At 40.7% G+C, this 16,503-nt stretch overlaps 1 protein-coding gene across 1 annotated transcript; it reads left to right on the forward strand.

The window, feature by feature from the left end:
* The first annotated feature begins 238 nt into the window (after positions 1-238).
* ARRDC4 (arrestin domain containing 4) lies at positions 239-8,433 on the forward strand. The gene is made up of 9 exons (XM_010572302.1): positions 239-375; positions 429-520; positions 1,103-1,169; positions 1,458-1,605; positions 3,428-3,530; positions 4,306-4,562; positions 5,145-5,307; positions 5,859-6,013; positions 6,125-8,433. The coding sequence occupies exons 1-9, from the start codon at positions 239-241 to the stop codon at positions 6,179-6,181; spliced, it is 1,179 nt and encodes a 392-aa protein (XP_010570604.1). The 3' UTR covers positions 6,182-8,433.
* Positions 8,434-16,503: the final 8,070 nt, after the last annotated feature.

Genomic DNA, 16,503 nt, shown 5'->3' on the forward strand with positions numbered 1-16,503 from the left:
AAGGCGGCGCGGTAAGGCTGCGGGACCAAGCCCCCGCCCCGCTCCCCGGCAGGATGGCGCCCACCCCTGCTTTTCCCAGAGGGGAGGAAGGCTGAGGGTTGAAACCCTCCCCCGGGAGAAACCGGTATCCGACCTGGGTGCTGAGAAACGGCGTGAGGCCCGGGTGGGTGCCCGGCCAACGGGGACATCCTTCCCGCACTGGAAACCTCTCGCCGGCGTAGCCACAGCCTCCACGGGCATGCCTGGGGAGGCTTGCTACAGCTTCGTCAAGTGGTCACTCGGTTCTCTGTATAAACGGCTGAAAAACGCGGAACAGGGCTGGAAGAAGGTCTGCAGCTCTTGGTTTCCTATGCTGCGCGCTGGTTTCCTGCAGAGGTTAGCTCTTCCGTGAATTGCAGCGGGCACCTGCGTGTTCGTTGTGCTTTGTAAGCAGCATCTGGGAAGCTGCCCGTGGAAGACAGCCGAAGCAGTCGGCCTCCTTTTGCAGTGGCTTACGAAAAAAGGGGAAGCTCTTTGTTACGTAGGTCTAGCTGGCAGTTTTGTCACTCGGACACCGCAGCACTATGGCAGTATTGAAAAATGAAAGGGAAATGACATTTTGTTCTGTAAGGGTGAAACGCATCTCCGGTTTATCTGTAGGAAAAGGAAATTCAGGCTTTTAAAAACTGTGTAACGGTAGGCCCTCTATGAATGCAGTAAGAGTACATATATTAATAGTATTTCATAATACTGACCTTAAATTGCAGCATTTTAGCACAAAAGTTAGTTTAATTGTTAATTGAAAAAGTAGATTAATTGCTGTCCTGCTGAAAAAGAAAAGAAACTTGCTTTATGCTTTCCAGAAGCCATTTTGGATTAGAAATTGGCCAGAGTCCTGAACTGAAACTCAAGGTCTTGATGTTTCCTTGATTTTTTTTCATTGAAATCACATCACGGCGTAAATAAAGCATGGGCTCCAATCTAGAACACACTGGGATCAATAAAAACTTCTTCTAGTACCTCGCATTTGGGTGTTGTTATATATAAATAATTTATAAAAGCATCTGCTTTGTTCTTCTATTTATGGAATAACTAAAACATACTATTCATTTTTATCCTACAGGTGAGGAAAGCTTAATTCTTCTAGATGGAAGACATGAATTTCCGTTCAGCTTTCAACTCCCTCAAGAGTAAGTTAAATAATCCAACCTGAAGGGATTGTGCTGGACACTGCTTGTTGTGGGGCATTAACTTAATGTAATTTGACTTGTGTGGTTTTTTTAATATCAAACTGATAGGTCAGCTTTATATGTTTGTCTTAATCAACCGCCACATAGACGTGCCTTGTTTGCTTCAGTTTCCCTAAGGCCCTAGAAGTACAAGCTGTAAATTGGTAAACTTTGATGTATACCGGAAGCGTTCATGTTTGGAGCTGAATTACAAATGTCTGGTAATGCTTTTATGACTGCTTGTTTCAGGCCTCTGGTGACCTCTTTTACTGGGAAGTATGGCAGTATTCAGTACTATGTGAAAGCAACTCTGGAGAGGCCTGCAGCACCTGATCAAAGTGTACAGACAGAGCTTCAGGTCATTAGCCATATCGACGTCAGCTCACCAGCTTTATTGGTAAGAGGATCCTGCACTCCTCCTCCCCCCTTTAAAGCCAGCTGCAAAAAAATCATTTCCAAGAAGCATTCACATCCATCCATCACCATTTCTATGTTATTCTGGAGTGTCATTTTCTGACTTCTTGAAAGCATATAAGCTCCCTAAGCTTTTCTCTATAAATAGATGATCTTAGGTTGTGTGAATAGCAAACAGAGTGGCTTTTTTTAATACCATTGATTACATCCCTGCTGGCAGAGATGCTCTTGCCAAAAAGTTATGCAGGCTTCAGATGCATAAATAAGGCTTAATAATAATAATGTAGAAGCATAAAGTAGTTACTCTTACCAGAGCAACTACATTCACAGGGCTGCAGTGTCCTAAACTCTACAATAATAGTAGGTTGAGGAACAGTAATTATAGAAGAGTATTAATCATGCCCAGCCTGTCATTTATGCTCTGGCCATTATGTTACGTATCCTTCCATTTTGCATGTCGTTTTCTAACATTAAGTGCGTGCATGCAGCTGCTTCAGAGATCTTTTCAGTTATTTCCTTATGACAGATTTGGCCACATTAAAGCATTGAGTTTCTAATAATCACTAGAAATACTGTAGAGTAATAAGAAAGATCAGGCATTAAGTAATGAGAAAATAGGCAAGATGGAAGCTAATGAGCTGGATTCTTTTATCTCAACCCATATTACGAAAATAATATCAAATTATACCTTGCACTTTCATGATAGCAACTGGATCTAAATGGTTATTCATTTAAATATGAATGAGTAATTTCTATTTTATTTAAAATGCTAGGATAATTTTAACATTTCATCATGATGTGAATGGAGCTAAGAGATGTTTTGAGCAGGGTTTTTTTCCTCTTTATATGCTTACATTTTAATCTTTCTCTCTAGAGAGAACTTGGAGAAGTATTTTGGCAGTGAGATCTGTAAGCAGAATATAGTCTTTATATTCAACAGTGTATGTCAGGAGTATGAAGACAGCATATCCAGATACAGCAAGGATAGAGTAGGCCACAGGTTATTGCACAGGAGAGGGCTGTGGGGCACAAAGTAGGCAGTGCCTGTCTTAATGGATTCCAAGGCTACCATGCAAAAAAGTGTAAAACACCACAAATTTTAGACTTCATAATTATATTGACTGAGCACTAGTGCCCAGTAAATCATTTTAAGTAGCTTGAATCCTGGCTTGGACCCTTGACATGTCTACTTGTAAGTTTATTCTAATGGAAATTTTACGGACAGCGTACATGTCATCTAATGTGACAGTCCTCCATGAATAATTAAGATGGTTTTTGTCATAAGCCTACATTTTTGGGGGGTTGTGTGGCTTGCAAGTTATGAAGATGCATCACCTTAGCCCAGTGTGTATGTTGATCCTTTCTTACAAAGGATACAAAGGTAAAAACAGTTTACTTGCTTAACTACTAGTCGCTTGCAAATGAAATTAATTCTGCATTCTTCTGCACTGAGTAACATGGGCATAATTACCACAATACTCTTACTAGACCTTTAAAAAGTCACTATAAAATTCTCTAAATCAATCTTTTTGAAGACGGAATATGTTCAAATGCACATGGGTCTCTGTGTTACCTAGTAGATATGGTCTAAATGCAGGCTGGGATTTTAAAACAGCCATATGTTCAGAGAGCCAAACGCTGGTTCCATTTTACATGGTGGCAAAATTCCAGTTGCATTGAGTAGTACGGTGATTGAAATCAAGTGGATTTTAGAGCTAGATTGCAGTGACTGATAGGCATACCATGAAACTGCAAGTGATTGATAGCTTTATGCCATAAAATGAAAAATACTCTATATTTTATAGACACCTGTTCTAAGAAGTCAGGAGAAGATGGTTGGCTGTTGGTTTTTCACCTCTGGGCCAGTGTCTCTCAGTGCCAAAATTGAGAGGAAGGGATACTGTAATGGTAAGAGTAGTTCTCTTAAAAATGTGAATATTAAAGATCTAATAGGGTTTTTTTATCACTTTGAAGCCAGCACTTCATAGTTGAAGGAATACTTTCGGTTAGTAGGTAGTAAATTGAGATCTATATGAACTTGCTTTAACAAAAATCAGCTTGCCTTTCCCCTCTATCCCCCCTTGGGAATACAAATTGAAAGCAAGTCTGTTAGTCAGTAATCATATGGAAAAGCCATGTACATTTGAGTGTAAAGAATAACAAAATGCTTTTATTTGGGATAAAATACTTAATTGGGGATGTAATCGGGTTTTTATGTCCTGTTTGTGTAGGTTTACGCTTCTGTAAGAATGAGCTTTAGCAGCTTCTTTGTCATCTTGATAACATTAGATACATTGAGGAAATAAAATGTTTTGAAATTTGGTTAGTACTATACAAAAGGAAGATTGGTGTGTAATTTGCAAATAAAGCTTTTATAGCTTGTTCATATTATGCTTAATGTTTCAAAATGAATCATTGTTTATACATAAAATGTAGTAGGTGGCTATAATTCTGCCTGGATACCACTCTGGGGAAAAAGAAGAAAAAAAAACAAACCCAAAACAACAACAACAACAACAAAAACCAACCAAACAAAAAAACCCCAACCAACTAGCTTGAGGAAACTAACAAGTATTGTTCTCATAACATTACAGATGATGTACGTGCTGCATAACATGCTTTGATACTCTCAGAGGAAAGTTGCTAAATACAAATTATTCACTGAACTTTTTCTGCCTTTAAGGGGAAGCCATACCAATCTATGCAGAAATTGAGAACTGCTCTTCTCGTTTGATTGTTCCAAAAGCTGCCATTTTCCAAACACAAACTTACCTGGCCAGTGGGAAGACAAAAACCTTCCGTCACATGGTTGCCAATGTCCGAGGAAACCATATTGCCTCTGGGAGTACAGATACCTGGAATGGGAAAACTCTGAAAATCCCACCTGTATCCCCTTCTATACTTGACTGCTGTATTATTAGAGTAGAATATTCATTAGCTGTAAGTATGGATTTTTATTACAAATGTACATACTCTTGAATATTACATTGAGTTAGGAACAGAATAATTTTCTCTACTGAGCAGCTATTAGATTTTGAATTTGGGAACAACAGCAAATATAAACAAATATCATATACCATATAGGTGAGAGACTGAAGATCACGGGGAGACTCTGAAATAGGAAGATGGGAATAACGGGGAAAATGGAAAAACATTTCTGAGGAAGAAGCAGTGTAGTTTTAGACCTGCAGAGGTTATCAGGGGAAAGTAGTTGAAGCTGAATGGGTTCTTCTAGTCATTCTTCTCAGAAATGGGAAGATAGGACTGAAAGTCAAGTGCATAATTATTTTTGTCAACCTGTTGTGCATTTTTTAATGCCATCTAGGGACAAGGTACAGAAAGAAGGAAGTAGCTGAAAAATAATGAAAGCTACCAGAGTATTAGCTAAACATACCTGGGATGAGAAAATTCCTAACTTTTAAACATAAAATCTGCGGTATAGGGAGTAGGGTAGCTTCTAGGAGCAGCAATTCAGTGGGGTCTGATGATGTCTTTTTTTTTTATTTGGGGCTTGTCACACAGGTGTATATCCATATTCCTGGTGCTAAGAAATTGATGATTGAAATGCCTCTGGTGATTGGCACCATTCCATGTATTGGATTTTCAAGCAGAAACTCCAGCATTACCAGCCAGTTTAGTATGGATATGAGTTGGCTGGCATTGACCATGCCAGAACACCCTGAAGGTAATACATATTGCACTCTTTATAATACAGCATAGTACTGCCTACAACAGAAGGATAGTTGTGGCAGTTTTAAGGGCACTACTAGGGATGTAGGCCATTAAAGTATGACTCATGAGAAGTGACGCACATAAATCTTAAGTCAAGATCCAAAAGGACTGGTGAGGATACCCTAGCTCCAGCCTTTTTTAAGTCTCTCTTTACCCCTATCTGATTACTTTCAATTGAATCTTGTAATAACTGACTTCCGATAGTGGGAATTCTACTTTGGAGGTAGACACCTTAAAGTTAATCATTACTAAATATACCATGATACAACACAGGCATGTTGCTGGAGTAGCCCTAAAAGAATCTGTAGTGTTCCTGCTGAATCACCTAAGCTTAATAAAAACATAATTCTAGTTACAGTATTTATGACTATAGTGCACTTCATTCAATTTGATAATAGTGCAATGTTTAATACAGTCTTCATGGTCTTGGATACTGTAATGCATATGTTGTCTTGGCTGTGAGTGAATAGTTTGAAATTTGACATAGCATCTCTTGTGTTTCAGCACCACCAAATTATGCTGATGTAGTGTCTGAGGAAGAGTTCTCCAGACATGTTCCTGCTTATCCACCACCAATTGACTGTGAGGAACAATTGTGTTGTCCTGTCTTTGCTTACATACAAGAGTTCCGGTTTCAGCCTCCACCTCTTTATTCAGAGGTAAAAAAATAAACAGCAGGTGGTGTTTTTATTGTCAAAGGGCAAAAAAAGCCCCACATACAGAAATGCAAGAATTATAGGCAGTAATTGTTGCCTTTCTTCTCTCTGTAGATTGATCCACATCCAACTGATGTAGAAGAAATTCAGCCTGTTTCATTCATGCTCTGAAGAGGATTTGTAATGAGCATCATTGTGATGAATGTCTTAATCTTTCTGCTGCTTGAGCTGGTAGTGCAGCTAAAAAGGAAACAGTTTTCTTTTTCAAAACTTAAGTTTGTATACAAGAAAGGCAAAGGAAAATGGAGGAGGTATGAGCATGTTTGGTGATGGAAGAGAATCTGCTGGATTAGTCTGCACAGAGGATATTGTGGGAGCAGCTATGTTTGGGATACTTGAGAAGTACCTGAAAATACTGAATGCTTTCAAAAAAGTGGATATACTACATAAAGTACAAGGAGGAGATGTAAGGATCTTCTGAAGATAACTTATATTTTGTTTGGAACACTCTGGAAGAATTTACATAATGATGTTGGTGTTGAGAACTTCTGTAGTAGAACTTGCGTAGTAGAACAGAATGTGGGGTAAGAAAACATTTCCAAAAGATTCCAGTGTTCAAGGGGCTTCAGTTTTGCACTGACTGCATCCAAGAAAGGAACACTACTAAAATGTGGAGTGAGGTCTTCACTCTAGCTTAACTTTGTATTCCATGAGAACCTGCCCTTCTAACAACTGCCAAGTGGTACTATTTCATCATTCATAATGATTCTAAAGACATCATGGATGACAGAATAGCTATTACGCAATATTATGAAGGCAACCATTTACTGAATGAAAGACAAGTATGTAAAAGAAAATTGAACTTTGATAAGAGCTTATGCACTATGCTTTCTTTCAAGGGATTTCTTAAGGGAATTATTCTAGCCTCTTCTACTGTGAGTTCTTTTTCTGCATCTTAAGCCTATGGATAGCATGATAAGGGGAAGCATGGCAAGGGAGAATCCTTTTGCCAACAGCAGGTATACTTAGCAAAATGGACAATACTTATTTATTCAGAAGCCTTTATAAGCCTACCTCTGTTTTGGATATTTACTTACGGTCTGATTTGAGACCAAAAGAAGTCTTGTTAAAGCTCCAGTATACTTCAAGGTTCTAAAAGGGACCCTAAATAGTTTCTGTGGTTAGTGAATGAGATAGGAGGTGTAGGGAGAGGTGTAAATATACCCAGAATAGACATAGCTTATAACTGATGTGAAAGCAGACATCAGGGGAACAAAATCCTCTGGTAATGGCACAAAGCTTTTCATTACTCCTGCATTTTTGTCTAGAGATCTATTGTCAGGGGCTGCACTGGTCATTTGCTATCCATACTATTTTTTGTTCGTGTGTTTCCTTGTTTGTTTTTGCTGTTTAATTTTGTTTTGGTGCAATATTTTAATGTTTTCTTCCTCAGGTCATTTAGAACAGTGGGAGTTTGTTGCTGCTAAGAGTGAAGGCACAGCATTTTACTTGGCCCTTCTGCTGCCTTCATTTAAAGTAGAATGTTTGCTTCCTGACAAGCATCAATTGGAATAAGTAAGCCACCATCAATATCACTTAAAGGAACAGAAACACAGCATTCTTAAAACGCATGTTTACAGTCGAGTCTTTAAACTACAGGGGATTTTGAACTACTAGAACTACTCCATATGTCTTACAGAAGGGTTTGGGTTTAAAACCCGGTGCTTCATGTGGTAAAACATTGTACTTTCTGATAACTCTAAGAATAGTAATTGAGTTTCCATCATTTCATCAATAACTGCAGTTTAAAAAAGTTTAAATGGTTTTTTATGAAATCTGTCTTCATTTAAGAAGCAGGGATTTTTCTACAGGCATATGCGGATATATATTTTTAGTCTTCTTTTAGTATGACTTCCTTACATTGTCTGATTTCTAGCACTTCACCTCAAGTCACTTTTACATCAGTGTAAGAGACATACTGGTTGAGATTCATGTTTCCAAACTGCAGTTATTTTTTTCATTTGCAACTTTAAGTATTGTCTTCTATAGCAAATGCAGCTTTAACCAAAATTTGAGTGCATGTTTTAGAAAGGACATTCTAAAAATTAGTATTTATCTTGAGTCTCAAGATGTAGCTCTCATGCCTTTTTATTTAAGTGAGGGTGTGCCCATACAATCAATGCAGGATTTTCATTCATGTCACCTGGAAAGGGAACAAGCGTATTTTCCTCAAAACAGATACCATTATAGTTACTTGAAAAGTAATGTGGCTGTGTATTAACTTGCATGTTAATAATGCAGAATATTAGCTTAAAGAACATTAGGTGCTTTTTTGGACTGTAATACCTAATAGGTGATGTGTGCTACCTGGTGTAAACATGGTCAAGCAAACGAGCATGAAGGGTAAAGATGTGCTTCCCCCCCCCCCAAAAAAAATCTTTGAGTTGTTTTATTATTTGCAGATAAACTGTGGCCTTAGATTGTTTGCTGCAAAAAAAGACAACTAGAATGTGTTTCTTAGGAAGCACCCATGGCCCTTCAGAGGAAGGGTGAAAACAAGATTAAATTCTGCTCTCTGACACTTGGCATAGTGCAGAAATTGATCCTTAAAATGATGACTGTTTGCACAATAATAAGTTCAATATGCAGGGGCTTTGTTTTGATAACTGTGAAACAGTTTAAAAGAGATGAAATAAAAAAAAATGCTGTTTAACATACAGAAACATGATTGTATTTTGTACTAATGAATGAGCCCCATGGGTTCTTTGTTAATAAAAGTGTCAAACCTACGTAGTACTGTGTTGTGGTTTAACCCCAGCTGGTAACTAAGCACCACGCAGCTGCTCACTCACTTCCTCCCACCCAGTGGGATGTGGGAGAGAATTGGGAAGAAAAAAAAAAGTATAATTCTTGGATTGAGATAAGAACAGTTCAGTAGAACAGAAAGGAAGAAACTAATAATGATTATAACAATAATAAGATGACAATAATATTAAAAGAATTGGAATATCCAAAACAAGTGATGCACAATGCAGTTGCTCACCAACAGATGCCCAGTCTGTTCCCAAGCAGTGAGTCCCCCCAGCCAACTCCCCGCATTTATATACTAGACATGATGTCCCATGGTATGGAATATCTCTTTGGCCAGTTTGAGTCAGCTGTCCTGGCTGTGTCCCCTCCCAACTTCTTGTGCCCCTCCAGCCTTCTTGCTGGCTGGGCATGAGAAGCTGAAAAATCCTTGACTTAGTACAAACACTACTTAGCAACAACTGAAAACATCAGTGTGTTACCAAGATTCTTCTCATACTGAACCCAGAACATGACACTATACCAGCTACTAGACAGAAAATTAACTCTATCCCAGCCAAAACCAGCACATGCTGTTCATCTGTGTTTTGGTGTCTCTTAAGACAAATGGCTGCAATGCCAAGAAATAGCCGTATTCTGTCAACTTTGAACACATGCAGATTGCCTAATTCTTTTCTGATCTGGGAACTTTGTCTTCATCTGTCACTGCTTTAGTTCCCTCAACTAACCATAACCAAGAATTAGAACAAATTTATTAAACATGGCCTGCTCCCACCTATAGTTATTATGTAATATAGAGGACTTAATTGCAGGTATCTTGCCCATAATGATTGAAGTGGCAGGATGTGTGCTCTAATTGGCTTCTCATCTCGGGTATTAATCTTACAGGATATTTTACTGTGTTTCCTTTAGACAAGATTATCTTTACTGTGTAGTTCATTGATCTAAATACATCGGAACAACCTTATAACCATAGCACAGAATGAGTAAAACAGAGTACCTCTTACCATGGGGAAAGAGATGACAAATTTTATCTACCACATAGCTCACCTAAGCCGTAAATGAGATGAAGTCTCTGACAGGGTCCTGCCTCCCAAAGATTTGAGGAACGACAGAACAGTTGATTTCTTCTTCCTGTTTCCACTTCGAGGGAAGACAGCAAACCTCTCCTTGGAAAATCCAGGCGAAGCTGCTGTTCAGGATCATGTGTTCAAGCACTGGAGCGTGCAGAAGGGGTCATGACTCGCAGAAAGGAAAGGGCAAAACCTCAAGTTCTGGGCTTAGATTTCTAAAAGGTGTCTTACTAATGATCCTAAAATATCCTATCACTAAGTTCACAGTAGCAATTCCACTTCATCCACTGTTAAGTTTTATAGGGGACTATTTCTGTTGACAAATGTAATTATCTATTCAAATTTGTTTAGTGTTTAAACGGGTAGTAAACAATGTGCTCTGTCATACAGGGATAGAGCAGATGATAGATAGTGCAGGCTTGTGTTTGCAGCTCTGATAATTCTGATGCTTGCATGGAAACGCACAGTTCACATACAGAGTAAAAGACATCATTTAATCAACTCCTGGAGCATGTTCCAAACTACCAAAATAGCATGTTCTGTTACTTCACCACCCAATTTGAGCAGCAAAAGAGAACATCTAAGCCATTTTGTAAAATCTCTACTATATATCAATAAAGAAGTGTTTGGAGACCACAGTTTTCAGACAAAGTTGATTTGAAGATAATCGATTGCTCTACTACTCCCCCCAAAACCCCCAAAAATGCCTACCTTTTAGTAAAATTCCGCTGATTTTCAGTACTCTCCTTAGGGTATTGAACAGGGACACAGAAGCCAGCTTTCAGACTGCTGCATTTTCTAAAGCTGATTATATAATATGTTAACATCAATAGTGATAGTACAGGCTGCTGCACAAAGATTCTCTAAAGAGCTAATTGGGTCTATGAGGAACCCAGTCACTTTTAATATTAAAATTTTATATAAGGCATAGACAGGGTGACAGTCTTATTCCAAATTATGTAGTGGTCATAATTTCTAAACAATTAATATGAAATGATAGTACACAAAAGCTGTACTAGAACATCACCACATTATTGGCATTTTAGGACAACTAGTAAGTCAGAAAAACATAAAGCACAGTTTTATGTGGAATGCAAAATGGCAACTCAAGTGGGACTTCACCAGAGTAGCTGCTTATGCCAGCAACATGCTGTGGGCCTTCTTAGTTACACAGGACAGACTCTTATCTGATTAAGTACAACTGTATTACTGATAAATCTCTGAACACCCATCCCTTCAAAAGAAAAGAGGAAATCCTTCTTAGTTTTGGCTTACATTCAACCATCTGGCTGCCCGTAGGGTGAGGAGAACATGAAATGCGAGTGAAAGTAGGAGCAAGTGCTGGTGCTTGACAGACACCTACAAATAGATTGCCTCAAATAATCTGAAGAATGCAGAGCAGCCCAAAACATTTTTGTACAAATGCACAAGATATTTGCTGTGTCAATTGATGGCAGAGATTATTATCTGTGGTCTCAAATAACAAGTGACTGTGGTCAGATTAAGGATACCTAAGCAAGTAGCACATCTGGCATATTTTCACTTAGCACTCAGTAACTGTGACAGCCTAACAAAAAGCATCACCCAAACATCAGACCAGCCCTTCTGCTTTGCTTCTAGCTCTACTCAGTGTCCCAGACCTCTCTGGACACCCTTGCCCTTCCCTTCCCTTCCCTCTCCAGCAAAACTGCTCCTTGAGTCTTTGCTTGTAGCATAAGACTCAGATGGAAGTCTCTGTAGGCTCACACAGATGGGGAGAGCAGCATAAAGACATTTCTGGTCTTATTAAACAGAAGGAGAATAGAGGTAAAAATGGTAGGCAGCCTTGGTGTGGTGGTTGTGGGCTGGAAGCTGGATGAGTGGGGAAATGGGGAAGGTATGGAAAGCAGAAGGGGTTGGTGTCGAGCAGAGGACACACACATGGCAGCGAGCACTCCTCTTGGAGGTGTTTTAACCTGAACACCAAAACCAACCACTCGCCCCCAACTCCTTTTACTAGCAGGACTTGGTATCAGACATCGTGACACACAATGTGTGCAGACAGGATGCAGATATGTAGGCTAAACACAGCCAAATATTTTTGGCTATGAAAAACTCTCATTATTTTACAGCGCCTTGGAACAGCATCAGCCTTCCCATAAATTAGGCATTGAGCACAGAGAGAGGTGGCTTGCCAATGACAGTCACAGACACCAACAGAAGGTGATTGATTGTACCTGTGTTTCAGTACCCAGTTGTATGATATTTATATCCACATGCAAAGGCTTTTCCAAAAATGAGCAGCATATCTTGTATAATAGCAACTTCTTACAAATTAACTTCAGCAGATCAGACTGTAATTGCGACCTGACCTTCTGTCGTACACATCTTCAGGTCAGACCTGGCAGTGCCGGTGTATTGTGAACAGCAGTACCTTGGTTTTGGCCAACACGAACACACACTTTCGTCAGCCCTGCTTCAGGGAAAATGAAAGAGTCGGTGTAAGGGCTGATGGTGGGAATTGAAGCATGGGCAACAGGGTAATACTTTGACTGCAAGGTCTTAAACAAGATTGTTGCATACCCAGAAAGATCCCAGGTTTCTGTATAGGCCAGTCCTATGTGATGTCATGTCTAGAATCAGGCTGTGTCAGTCACAACATATCAGACCACAGCATGAGGAGAAAGTGATTCTTATTGCTGAACTAATTAGATTAATCAATGCACAAAAGACAGCACAAGTGACAAAAAGTTAATTTTCATTCAAATAATTTAAGCCCTGAAGTGCTTTTCTCCTGTGTCTTAATGTGATGTGACCAATGCATTAGCCTTAACAGATTAGAAGGATACTAAAATGAAAAATACTCTGCTGTCCTGAGTGTAAAATGATAGCAGAAAAGGAAAAGCATTAACTGATCCGACAGATTCTCATGCTACGGTGTCCTGGAGGAGGAGAGAAGTGTCTGACAGGGTTTAGTGTCCATACAGACCTATCAAGTTTTGCATGCTGCGTGCAAGGCTGGTACCACTTGCCCCAACAGCAGCATTTCGGTGTCAGCACATCTCTCCCTCACGCTGAGATCCTAGAGCAGGTTGACCTGATCCTGTATCTGCAATGCAGCAATCAATCAGATCTGCTTAACACAAGGGAGCAAGATCAGAAAGAAAAGCTGTAACACGAAGGAGCCCTCACAAGCTGCAGCCAGTCCCTCTCCCATCTCGTGGCCCAGAGCAGCTGTGCTGTCATCTGCAAGGACATGAGCTTACGCGCAAGCAGCACAACCTGCTCCTCCGACCCCATGCAGGATTCTCGTACATCGGGGGCAAAGAATTTGAGAGTTCTGTTTGCAGGAGGTGTTAAATAGAAAGGTCCACAGGAAGGGCAGCTTCGCAGGCTTTTTCTCATGTGATCCCACCTGCCATCACTGGGAGAGGACTTTACACTCATCCAAACAAATTAACAATTCATTTCCAACCCTGACATAAAGATTAACCCTGCCAATTAATTCCTTAATCTCTTGCTGCCTACAAGGTTCACAGTTGCCATGTGGATGCTTGTCCATTGGGGCCTGAAGCAGGGCCATTCTGTTTAATTAATGCTGCGTCCAGGATGTGGTGTAGCTGATACTCAAACATATTCCAACTACACAAACCAGAGCTGTATCTCACACTTCACTGATGTGCCAGACAGCATTGGATGGATACCTTGAGAAGGGCGTAGATTATCTCAATGCTTATGGCAGCTTTTGCTGCATAAAGGAGATACATTAACCAGTACAGGGTCATTTAGCCATGGTAGAGTTGTAGCAAATGCTTCTTGGTCATTTCCACAATAGATGTGGTAGCATTACAAGTTCAACAGGATTGGAAGTTTTTTTAAGATGATTGTAGGAAATAGTTGACCTTTATGATGAGACAGTGCTGTGACAACAGCAGCCTCCAGTTGAAACACAGGCACACACTGCTGCATTGGGAAAGGCATCCACCCAGGCTTCTGGCAAAGAAGAATTTCTCTCTTATTTTGCAGTTTGTTTGCCTGTGACAGAGAGAAAAAGAAAAGCAGAGAAACAAGATGGCAGTGAGAGCAAGCATCAGGTCTGTAGCCTCGAGAAGAACGCAGGAAAATCATTTTAGGGCAAGGTACTGCATGCCAAGCATTTGGATCCATGAGTGCAAAGTCTTGCAGTATGCAGCAGCATTCAGAAAAACAGCATTTTGCACATTTCCAGTAAGCAGCAGGAAAAGAAAACTCCACAAGACTATGTCAGTCTTCTTCCTGCTGCCTAAAATAACTGACAAGATGTTCGGTTTTGGCTCAGTGCTGGAGGGAGAAGGGGCAGCCACACTGCATGCGGAGGCTGCTTCAGGAAAGAGAGGTTAGATGTGATCTGAATTGACAGGAGTTGAGAAATGTGTGAAGTACAATAAAAAGGGAAAGTGATGATCAGTTACCTCAAGGGCTCTTTGTAAACCAGCTATAACTAATTGGGTCAATTTTCCTTTGTTTCTATAGGTTTTGCCATATACAATTAAAAAGATACTGCCCGTTAAGGTGCTTTACAAAGTTAACTAATGCTCAATAAAATCTATGAATAATTTTAAATTAAAGACTACAAAACCTCTCTGGACATGTAAACCAGGAAATTGCCAGCATATAAAGTAAGCAAGCAACAAAACCCCCATAATTGAGTGCCTGTTACAACTAGTCCAGCGGGTGGAACAATTGAAGGTATCACAGAATGCAAGGAGCGTATGGATTGTATAAACACACAACATAAATGGTGTTTACAGAGACGTGCTGGGAAGGAGGCAGTATGATATACTGGACAGGACTCTCTGCTCCACATAGAAGTTAGGTCATGTCTGGTTTGGGGTTTTGGTTGGGGTTTTGTTACTGTTGTTTTTATGCATTTGGGTACAAGGCTCAATTACACCCCCTCCCTTAGCCCAGGAAGGGTCAAGGTTACCCTGTTGCAATAGCCAGCCAAGCAGAGTGAAAAATAAAGTCTGGATTTCCCTGCAGACCTCTGCCCACCAGCTCCTGACAAGGCAAGAGAAACAACTGCTGTCTCTGAGTTATGAAAGGGGAAACAACATTTGATGCAAAAATTGCATCTACCGGATTGGAACAACCACTCCAAGAGCTGTACAGGTACCCATTTCAGAGGTCAAACTAGAGAGGTATTATCTTCTTTAGTAGATCCTGGTTTTTAAGATGTGCAGCAAAACCAAGAAAGGTTTGAGGACTGGAAGAATCTGAAGCACAGATCGCCATTTACATAGCAGAGGCGTCTTCAAAGACCTGTGCCATCTTGCTGGAGAATCGAGACTTCGTGTCCTCGGGGTTTGTTTCCACAGGATTTGTCAGAAGGACAAAAAGCTCACATAATCTTTTGCATGGGCTGTTGCTTGTGACATGGCATTTTGTGCAGGGCTCCTAAGTTCTCCTTGTCGATTCTTGGTGGTGTTTCCTTCATTAAGTCACTTGGTACCGATTCTCACTAGGATTTTGGGCTACGGGTGTGTGTGGTGGGGGGTTAATTTGCTGCTCTCTACAGGATTATTTGCGATTCCTTGTTTTCTGAAGTTGTAACACTTTCTTCTAGGAACTCCTGCTATAAATAGCTCTTGGGTGGGTGCCAGGTACGTATTTTTTTTCCAGGCAGAAGCCCAAACCAAGCAGTGAAACACTTTACTATCAAACACTGCACATAGCAGAGTGTACTGGTGCATGGACATGGGGAGAGGGAGGTAATCTGGTGGTTATGCACCACGGGAGTTGGTAGGAAAACACAAGCAGTGCTAAGAGCACCATCCTTCCCTCTTGCACTCAATTTATGCTTAAAATTATTTATCAAATGCAATTTTTTCAAAGCCACACCAAACACTGGCAGAGCTCGGAGTCCTGCTCAAGCCATGCGCATACATTTTGTCCCCCATGCTCAGCTGAGCCGATGTGTCACCCCCGGATGCATTAGGGCACAGCACAGGCTGAATGCCCCCACCCTAGTCCCACTCAGACCCCCACCTCACACCAGCCTAACGCAGAGAATCTCCGTGACAACTCAGTCTCCCACTTCTGCACAGATCATCTTCAACCAGCAACCACAGCAATCATTTGCATCTCCTGTCATTAAGCCTTCTGTCTGATCACAGCCAAGCAGCCCTTATGGGGATCTGGCACACACTTACAATCCAAGCATGTTGGGAAAATGACTTCAAGGCTATTTAGAGAGGATTCCCATGCCTACAACAGTTCACAGTTCAAGGGGATCCCCATCTCTGCCTGCAACACACACTGTTAAACGCATGCTGCCAGAAAATTTTGCTTTGGAAGGGGAAAAGCAGAAGAAAGAATGGCCTGACAAGAAGGTCAACAACATCAGCCTTGGCCTGGAATGTTTTAATCTAATGCAGGATGGCAATCCAGGATGGACCAGGCTTGGTTCTTCACCGTCCCCCTCTTTCTCTCCCCCACCCACACTCTCCATCCATTTACAGTGGTGCCACTTTTCCCAAGCATAAGCCATCACCCACAGGCCCGAGCAGGCAGCAATCCCTCCCACTCCTTCAACTGCACCTTAACTACTCCCTTCTTCCCAGACAACTGCACACCAATCACTGCTATCTTGGC

This window comes from Haliaeetus leucocephalus, unplaced genomic scaffold, assembly GCF_000737465.1.
Source record: "Haliaeetus leucocephalus isolate CR32 unplaced genomic scaffold, Haliaeetus_leucocephalus-4.0 Scaffold339, whole genome shotgun sequence".
NCBI classification, from domain to species: domain Eukaryota; kingdom Metazoa; phylum Chordata; class Aves; order Accipitriformes; family Accipitridae; genus Haliaeetus; species Haliaeetus leucocephalus.

Bases quoted from the DNA above. Each gene is read 5' to 3' on its own strand.
- ARRDC4 (XM_010572302.1), top strand. From the start codon at position 239: ATGCCTGGGGAGGCTTGCTACAGCTTCGTCAAGTGGTCACTCGGTTCT. The intron at 3,531-4,305 runs GTAAGAGTAGTT...TCTGCCTTTAAG, and splicing joins GAGGAAGGGATACTGTAATG to GGGAAGCCATACCAATCTAT. The intron at 4,563-5,144 runs GTAAGTATGGAT...CTTGTCACACAG, and splicing joins GAGTAGAATATTCATTAGCT to GTGTATATCCATATTCCTGG.